This window comes from Mastomys coucha, unplaced genomic scaffold (genome assembly GCF_008632895.1).
Source record: "Mastomys coucha isolate ucsf_1 unplaced genomic scaffold, UCSF_Mcou_1 pScaffold14, whole genome shotgun sequence".
Taxonomy (NCBI): domain Eukaryota; kingdom Metazoa; phylum Chordata; class Mammalia; order Rodentia; family Muridae; genus Mastomys; species Mastomys coucha.
Window position 1 is genome coordinate 137,919,324 of NW_022196896.1, and position 10,284 is coordinate 137,929,607.

Consider the following 10,284-nt stretch of genomic DNA (forward strand, 5'->3'; position numbering starts at 1 on the left):
AAACTGCATGAGAAGAGCCCGAGAGAGTGTTGCGTCATTCTTGCTGGTCGAGGGTGGTCGCGACAGTTGGGTACAGAGAAGAAGCTGGAGGAAGGAAAGGGAACAGAGACAATGATGTGATTATATTTTAACTTCAAAAAATTAAAAACTTACAAAAGGTTCAAACCCACCTCTAAACACTTTCCATTAGGGATCCTTCTCCAGTGTTGGAAAGCTTCAGCCCTCCACAAATTGCCTTAGAGTCCAACTTCTTACAACCTGCTCCACCTCTGAGTATATTCATCTGACAATACCCTCTGCCTGTCTTTCATAGTCTTCATCTTTTCCAGGGACTTACTATGGTATTAGAGTTTTGGCAACTACATCTTCCTGATTGTAACTCCTTCAAAAACAGACATCTGTGTCCCCCTCAGCAACCTACAGTCTCTGACACACAGGGTGTACTCAGCATCTCATCATCCTGCACTGGATTATAATGCCAACTCAAACTTCCCACCTGTCATTCACACCTCCTACCCTACCTCCTACCCTACCTCCCACCCTGCACTGAATATATGAGAATTTACAGTCAGCTTCCATAAGGTACTCACACTATGCCCTGGTACAGGTTACTAACCCTCTTTACAATTCACATTGCTCATCTCTAAAACAAGAATAATAGCACCTACTTCATAATATCACTGTGAAGATCAAATGAATAACATAAAGCTTTTAGAATATGGTTGGCACAAAAATTATTATACAAGATGAATAATGACAGTAATAAATTGTCTTAGCCTTATGCAAAACTCTTCTTCAATCCTTGTTGTGGCATGCATTCCTTACTAACATACTTAAATCTTCTGCCTAGCTTTTTCAGTGTCCATGCCATCTATAATGTTTATTCACTTCCACACCAATGCTGTTGAGGACCATTTACTTCTCTGTTGAAAACAAAAAAGCCTTTGGGGTTAGTTACCACACTCACTCATCTACTCCAGTAAAGTCTGAGAGTCAGGCTTGAAGCCTGATCACAGACCTGAAGCGAACAGCTTCAAAGGGAGCTAGCCTCCTGGGTATTCATTTGCTGGCATTTCCTAATCAGAGGTGTTCCAGATTAGTCTTTCCAATAGTTCTCTGGGTCTCTCTGAAGCAAGCACCAGGAGTTCCCATTCTAGCAGTTCTTGAGAATGTCCTTGGCTGTAACATAGACAATTAGTGACAGAAGCCCTTCAACTACTCTCTGGTATAGAACATGCTTTCTTTATTATTCGGGCATAAAGGTGCCCCAAGAAATGATTCGTAAATAGCTAAAACTAAGATTAAACATTGTTCACTGGCCAGCACAGCATTCCAATATATCCTAATTTAATACCAAGCTGTTGTTAGCTTGGAATTCTCACTAGGAAGCTGTCTTATCAGACAGGGTGTCTCCAGAGTTAGAGATAGAAGTCAGGCACTATTGCTTAATGTAAATATAGTTAGAATTCTCAGAGCAGTCCCACACAAGGTAGAATTGTTTTACATACCAGAGAGTAGTTGAAGGGCTTTCATCACTAATTGTCTATGTTACAGTCAAGGACATTCTCAAGAACTGCTAGAATGGGACCTCCTGGTGCTTGCCTCAGACAGACCCAGAGAATTTACCTTGGGGCTGCCAAAATAGCCCAGAGGGAAGGGTACCACTGCTCTTCCACTTCGCACCTGGCTATCTGATCTTACTGACCTAGATGTGACCCTCATCTGCCTGTGTGACTTTTGTCATTTGCCCTGTTTTCTGTATACTATATAAGCCTGGTTTCCACTTTGTGCAAATACACTCAGATTCAGCACTTCCCTGTATCATCTCTGTTTGTCATCCGCCAAATTTTTTGCCCACCTGACCAGAACTCTACTCATTCAGTGGAACAAGGGATTCCCTCAGCAATCTAGTTTGCGGCAGTTTGTATTGCTTTCTATTCTCTTTTGCACATCCCTGTGGTCTTTGTTCCTTCAAGAAAATTCCTCCAAGTTCTTACTCTTGAACTAACTACTGTGCTAATTTTAATTTGCCATATGTCATCACTTAAACATCATCTCATCTGGTCCTAGGTTTTCCCCCTACCCCTACTATATGAAAAATTTCTAGTGATGATACCTTAGAATTTAACAAAAAACAAAACAAAACAAAACAAAAACAAAAAACCTACTACTTCCATATCAACAAGCCACATTGAGTTTCATAGTAGCTGGAGAGTAAAAATTTATCAAAATTGCTGTTTGAAGACTTGGTACTTTCAGTTGAGTATTGAGTCGTGTACGGGGGAAGGACTCATGGGTTTCTGGCCCCTCCACAGGGCGTTATTGGCAGTTGATTGCTGCTGTAGGGGGCGGGGAGTCATTGTATTTCGTGGTTTAGCCATTGGTAAATTACCCATAATCTAATGGGTAGCTCTGTATCTCCACTCATGGATGACTCTAGTTAAACTTAATGGTTCACAAAACAAAAAGAAATGATAGTGTAAAGGAGACTTGCTGGGAAAAGAGGGAAGTTTATAGGGATCAGAGGAAGATAGGGAACAGTGTGAGTGTATCTAGAGAGAGCAGCATGTATTATTATCAATTGGCCCTGAATTTATTGTGTAGCCATCTTGTGAATTGAGAATTTATTAATATATAAATCTGACTGATTAATTATAAGCTTCTAGAGTTTTGTTTTACTGGGTTACTGGAATGTGGGACCACCAATCACAGGGGATTTATGGCTGAGAAGGTATGGGCGGCACTGAGGCAGGAGAACCAGAGAAGGGAAGACTGTCAACTGGGGCTAGCTATAGGTGTGACCACCAGGCAATGAGTAGTTGGATGTAGCACAGGAACTTGCCGATCCTTTTTAATATTTCCCACCACAAAATCTTTTTAGGGAGATTTGACTGAAAGCACTTGGGTTTAAAAATAAACTCAAAACCAAATTTTGACATCATTGCAAACTGGTTTAAGAATATAATCATTTGGGGCCAAGGGTGGAGCTTAGTAGGAGCTAAGCAAGTACAAGCCTTGGGCTCCATCTCCACTGATCCCCTAAAACTGTGTATGTTATATTTCTGTACTACTGTGAATCCTTAGGAGTACTTTTCTTCAGTTCATTCAGATCTCTGCTATGCTTTCTGGGGTACATCAAGTGTTCTATCAAATTGGAGCTCTGCATATCCCTCATAGCATTTCTATTTTCTTTTCTAAACAGGGTTTTTCTGTGTAGCTTTGGCTGTCTTGGAACTTGCTCTGTAGACCAGGCTGGCCTCCAACTCTCCTGTCTCTGCTTTCCAAGTGTTGAGATTAAAAATATGTTTGCATTTTGAGATTCTTTTTCCTATAGTACACAGACCCTGACTGCTCAGCTGCCTATGTTGTCACAGAGGATTCAGAAGATAGACTCAAGGGCTATGGCATTATGTTCACTTTAGGGAAGGACACAGAAGTTGGTGAGTTTGAGAACTCTCTTAAGTTTCCAGGTTTCATTTTCATGTAGATTCCATTTTTACTTTATCCTTCTCTGTATTCATGCTGCTCAATGGAATAAAATCAATTCTTTGTAATTTGGTGCTTTGCTGGGAGAAACTGAAATGTAACAGTATTTGGTCTTTGTTGTAATTATCTCTAGTTTGCTGGAAAAATCTCAAATCTGTATCAATTTTCCTGTGTCAAAGTATAACTACCAGAGTATTACCCACTGCTTTTTAACTTGAGACTATTTGTAGAGCTTTGAGGACTAAATAAGGCAAGTAACTGAGGGTGAGAGGAGAACAGATATGTCATAATATGTAGAATCATTTATTGTTGAATGTGCTATGAGTCTACTCAGTTCACAGTATTTCCTACCATGTTGCTTTCCAAAAAAAATTCTTTGATGATTCACACTGATCCATGTTTAAGCTTCCATCTTGTTTTTCTAAACCAAAAATACTGAGTGTGTTGTAATCTTTCTCAAAGGTGGATGAGATCTCAGTGATGATATTGAACTCCCTCATATTTTAGAGATAGAAAACTAAGTCCAGACTGGTACTTAGCAAATGAAGAACTAGATGTCCCAGATAACTTTCTATGTAGAACACTGACTGTTTCATTGATTGTTTGATTGATTGATTGATTTTGTGTATGTACAGGTAGCTTGCACATGTGACTGTACATGTGGAATCCAGAGATCAGCTTCATGTGTTGTTTCTCAGGTGCCATCCACCTTGTTTTTTGAGACAGTGTTTTTCATTTGTCAGAAATCAACAATGCCAAGATCCACTTATTTTCACCTCCCCAGCACTGGAATTACAAGTGCACTTTATCACACTCAGCTTTTTTTTTTCTAACATGGGATTTAGAGCTTGAACTCAGGTCCTCATTCTTGCAAGACAAGTACTTAACACCTGAGCCTTCTTCCCAGTCCCTCTCTAGAACATTTAAATGCAGCCTTTTGTCTGCATTCACAACATATACACAAAGTACATCATTGAAGAAGTACAAGGTCACTTTCACAAGATTAATTTCAATTGATATTTTCAAACAAGTAAACAAGTTTACATGTATGCAAAAAACAAGGCAAATTTTTTCAAACTTTCAGAAATGAAAGACTGGGAGACTTAGAAATTTGGGAAAAGCATGTTAATGAAAAAGGAAATGTATTAATAGAAATGTAACAAGTTCCAGGAACTTGGCTAATTCAGAGTCTCAGGGCTCTGGTTCCGAAAACCTGCCCCTCCTGACTGATCCACAATGAGGGCGAACTAAGAATGAAGGTCTACTGGTTTACGGGACTCTCCACCCCATCGACCAGTAGATGAAGATTACATTCTTAAAATGAATATGTTCCCCTCCCTAACTGAATACCTTGGGTTGGGTCCCTCTGAAATTTTCCACTGTTTTTATGTTATGTTTCCTTGGTAACCCTCTCCCCGCCACCAGCTTGTGATTTTTCCCTTTAAATACCCCTTGCTTCTTGTGTTCGGGGTCGAACTCCTCTGGCCAACATGGTCACGAGATCGACCCCGGTACTGGCCTATCCCAAATAAACCTCATGTGATTGCAGCAAGTCCAGTCTCTCGTGAGTTATTGGGTGGTCGCGTCATCCCAAGATTTGAGTAAGGATCTCCCCAGTTCTGGGGGTCTTTCACCATCAAATTTGCTCCATTGCAATTTCTCCCAGATCACCCCACAGGCCATGTATTAGTCATCCTGCAAGTCAGTCTACCCTAGCGCATTTCATAATCCACACAGGGAGCTTATAAAAACCTGGGGCAGGCCACTGAAACCACTCTGTTAAAGGGCAAGTCTTTGAACTTCACTGCCTTTAGCACATAGTGGAGGGACCTTGAGCACTAAGACAGATGAGATGCTGTTCTTCTGTTGTACTAAGATAGCATTACCTGCCCTAACCCACAATCCTGATGGAGGTCTTAGAGTAGGGAATCTCCTTGTGATTTTGATACATGTTCCTTTGGTAACCCTTTTGTACTAATGTTATTAGCTTCCACATTTTCCAGACCACATTCAGATAGAATTCATTTAAAATTTGATCTTCCTATGTATTTCATGGGACTCGTAAACTTGAATCAAAGAATTTTTTTTATTAATTCAGCATGATTCTTCCTGTAATCTTTATCAACCCACTTATTAAGTTATTATTTTAAGTTAGCCACCACCTCCCAAAATAAGAAAAAAAATAGTTTCTTCATTACTAAAGAGTATAAAGATGTATATGTGACCAAGAAACAAGTAAAGCAGGCTGTATATTAATGTATAGAATATACCAAAGTCGTCTTTTTGTTGAAAGTTTTTTTTTTCTCCCAAACTCATCCTGCAGGAGAAAACTCTTGGGTTTAGTTAACAAGAATCTGCCTTTAAGGCTAATTTTTGACCTATGAATTTCCCCATGCTAGAGCCAAAACACCACAACCTAAATATATATTAAATACAAAAAAAATTAATTTTTTCAGTACCTTCATGTCAAGCAAGGAAAATATACATACTATAGATGAATTTTTCACTATGGTTTGTTCCATGCACTCTTTTGAGTCATAGACATTGAGATCATTCTTAGCCTTTGTTAAATACATTTGCTATTGTGGTACAACCATAGGCTGTTTTATCCAATAATTTATAGCAGAAATCAAAGCCATGAGATGTAGATAATAAAATACCTCACTGTTAGTCACTAAATAACTTTAGATTTTTGTTTTAATATAAGAACACTAACCACCAAAAAATGAGGAGGATAATGTATTCTTACAGTTTTATAACATAAATATCCTAACTAGAATTATTGTGTATTCCATTAACAATATCCCTTAGGGGAACCCAGAATGGCTGGTTCAATCCTAAGTGCTGCATCCATCAGCAAGTGTGTAATCACTGGAAAGCTGTGTTAATCAGAGACCAGGCACACCTGACGTGGTGCTACTTTTGAAATGTTTTTCTCTTAAGTATTATTGACAATAAAATGGTACCCCATAGCTATTCTATTAAATGACCTAAAGGTTTATTGTATAAACAATACAACACCAAACAAAATTATCAAAGTGTTTTGTAGTGAATTAATTGCTTTGGGAGCAAAGTAATGACATGATTATTTTGGTCTTTGGCACATGGACTAAATATGTCCTGGAAAGAAGAAAGTCTGGAAAAGGCTTTCACTTGCACATGTGAGACAAGTTCCTACCATGAGTTCCCTCCTAGGACCTCTTCAAATAATACAATAAAGCCTTTTAAAGCACTAAAAATAAGTAATTGATGGTGATGCTAACCCAAATTATGTTTAACCCTCAAACTGTATATGAAAAATGTAGTGTAAGTCACATAGGGCAAAGTTTAATGCTGTGGTGGTATTTTCATGTACTTTAACATTTTATGAAAGTATACTATATGCAGTAATTTTATCTTCAGTAGTGTATGTTGTTGTGAAGTGAATATCTTTATTTGCCAGCATTTAAAAGTCAATTTAAATGATATGTAAGTCAGAATGTTCTTATCCTTTCAGAACAATGAATTAACAAGGTCTAACTTTGAATCTCACTGCCCAGCACATTACCCAGTAAATAGGAAAATAATTTGGGAATAATAGTCAAACTTGCAGGTCTATGATTTTGCTTATCAAAATATTTTTGCTCAACTCAGTATGTAAACTCCCAGCTGTTGTAGTTCTGTTTAGTTCTTAGCTATAGTAGGCACAGATACATTTTGGAATTTTACAAAGTATATCGGGATTTTTTTTTTTTTTGTATTTTAGTTGTTTTCATACAATGTCCATACTAATTTGCTCATGGTATATTAGTGCCTCAGTTTCCTGACTGTATATTAAAACATGAACAAGAATGAAATCCTATTTTGATAGTTGTCAGTGCTGTGAATGCCCTTACCCACTACGTGCTTCATTCAGAAGGATCTCAGGGATATTGTTGGTGACTTTAGAGGTTTCTGCAGAGAGCTCACAAGTGATGGGCAGCTCAGACTGGTAAGAAATGTATTTTGTTTTGTTTTAAAAAGTTTATGTGTCACCGGGCAGTGGTGGCACACGCCTTTAATCCCAGCACTTGGGAGACAGAGGCAGGTGGATTTCTGAGTTCGAAGCCAGCCTGGTCTACAGAGTGAGTTCCAGGACAGCCAGGGGTATACAGAGAAACCCTGTCTCGAAAAACAAACAAACAAAAAAGTTGTAAAAGGTGTATGTGTGTCTGTCTGTCTGTCTGTGTCTGGGTGTGTCTCTGTGTGTGCACCTATGTAGGCCAGAAGAGGGTGTCAGATGTTATGGAGTTTGTGAGTCACCTGATGTGAGTACTAGGAATCAAACTCCAGTTCTGTGAAAGATCAGCAAGTGCCCTTATCCTCTGAGCCATTTATCCAGCTCAGGGATATGTTTTATAAAAACATTTATATTTATAAATGATGTTTATGCAGTCTATAATGTCCTTTGATTGTAACAAATATAAAAGTAGAGAGGATTTTCAAATTTTTCATAAACCATTTTCTTTCAGTTAAATTAAGGCTTGAGCCATTTATATGATCAGTGTTTTGAAATAGGCAGTTCTTCTAAAAGGGTAGAAAATATAAAAGGAAAACTAAGAACATAGAAGAGCATCATGCTTTCATATATATAGGTCAGTATTTGAACCATAAGGTCAAAACAAGAAAAAAATAAAGTACTAAAAAAAGACTAACTCTAGTAGTATAGACTTTTCCTGTCTCACGAAACCAAGTGTCTCTTTTCTAACTCTAATTCACTTTCCCTTCCATGAAGAGATAGGCACAAGAGAATGTACTTTCAGTTTCCTTAACTTGTATTTTTAACTTTATGTAAAGTAAGTTAAATATGACTTGAAAAATGTCACCTTAAAGAAGCTCCCATTAGCTGAATCTGGAAAAATTTGATCATGAGAATAGATATGATAATAATGTCTTGTAACGCTTGTAATATAAAAACCCACGAGTCTATTCAGGTAAGAGAAAGTTCATCAATAGAATGTAACTTAATCTGAGGCCAATGATGTCATGAAGAAATCACCATAGTGTAGTTGTCATAACTGTAGTTAAGTGAGCTGAGTCATAAGCAAAATCTGAAGCAATAATATACTTACTTGGTTCCAAGTAGCCATTCTTTGATAAGCATTGAGGTTTTAGCTGAGATAAATAAAAGGATTTATCATTTCTATGTATCATAGTTTTTATTATATGTAAAATATTTTGTAAAAAGAGTCACAATCAGATTTTTTATATTTTAAAAAATAAGGCTTGTTTTGGGAGTTAAAATTAATTTTGGAGTACTTAATGTAAGATAAGAAGTCTCATTATTTATACATGAAATAGCAATGCCTTTGTTTTATGAGGTCACCCTCATTCCAATAATTTATGACAAAATTTGATCTTGAGCCTGCTATACTGTGGTTCTCAGAGTATCCTGTAAAGGAACTCTTACCATTTAGACTATTTATAGAATCTCATGTCCTTGTCCATCTTCTGCAAGTATAATGAGGTTGATGGCAGAAGGGTGGGCCCTATCTCAAGCTTTGCACAGCAGTTCTCCAGCCTCCAGGTAATATGATAGTGAGAAAGACAAAGCTTAAAAGGCAAGGCCTGGACTTAAACTTGCCACCAATTTGGCCTACTGGTCTTGAGTGACTTACTTAATTTTCTCTATAAGCCAGTTTTTATTTGTAAAACGGTAATATGAGCTGCCTTATGGGGTAATGGTAAAAAATTAAATGGAACAAAAACCAATTAAGTGCCAAGTAGAATGGGTGTTTCATTAATGATTATGTATTAATATGTCAGACACCTGGTGGGCAATAGTCAATTTGAACAAACTCAGTGTTGATTGTGCATGTGACTCAAAAGATAACAGGGGAATTGGTGAGATGGCTCAGCAGTTAAAGTTATCCGCTGTCCAGTTTAAGAACCTCAGTTCAATCTCCAGGATCATTATTGTAGAAGGAAAGAACTGACCACCACAGTTGTCCTCTAATTTCCACTCATGTGTGTGCATACACATATACATGAGAGGAGACACACACTACATAAGTAAAATAAGGAGCTAGGGAGATGGTTCTGTGATTAAGAGCATTTTCTGCTCTTGCAGAGGTCCCAGGTTCTGTTCTAATCCTCATAACCAGCTGTAATTCCAGTTCCATGGATCAGATACCCTCTTCTGGTTTCTGCTGGCACCAGATGCACATTATGGCAAAACACCCATATGCTTAAAATAAAGATAAAGCACTCAGGCTGGAGAGATGGCTCAGAGGTTAAGAGCACTGGCTACTCTTCCAGAGGTCCTGAGTTCAATTTCCAGCAACCACATGGTGGCTCACAACCATCTCTGATAGAATCGGATGCCCTCTTCTGGTATATCTGAAGACAGCTACAGTGTACTCATACACATAAAATAAATCTTAAAAAAATAAAAAATAAAGCAGTCAGTGGATCCAACTGAAAGGTTGGCAAAAAGATTAGCAAAAAGATGGTCTCTTGCTCTGATGAGAATTAATTGGCTCTGTAGAATTACAAAGCTAAAACAGATCCTATAGCTTTTAAAAAGAGAGTTCACCTATCAAAAGACTAGCATAAGTTATTAAGCTGTCCATGTTCTTAATCCTTCGTTGGAACAAAAGACTTCAGGCTGGAGGGTGAATATTATAGCTTAGTGGTAAAGTGCTTATCTAACATGGACATACCCCTGAGTAAGCACATCTCATAACCCAGCCCAGGGCACTTGTAGACATCACAGCAGTTCTATGAACAATTCACATCTCTTCCCTCACATATGACTCGGATTTGGAGCCAGATTTCTTT

At 38.0% G+C, this 10,284-nt stretch overlaps 1 protein-coding gene across 1 annotated transcript in view; it reads left to right on the plus strand.

The window, feature by feature from the left end:
• The window catches only part of Enosf1 (enolase superfamily member 1), a 41,028-nt gene that overhangs the window by 19,809 nt on the left and 10,935 nt on the right, over positions 1–10,284 (plus strand). Inside the window, 3 exon segments of the mRNA XM_031369010.1 lie at positions 3,335–3,440; positions 7,337–7,377; positions 7,379–7,456. Coding sequence (XP_031224870.1) covers positions 3,335–3,440; positions 7,337–7,377; positions 7,379–7,456 — 225 coding nt within the window.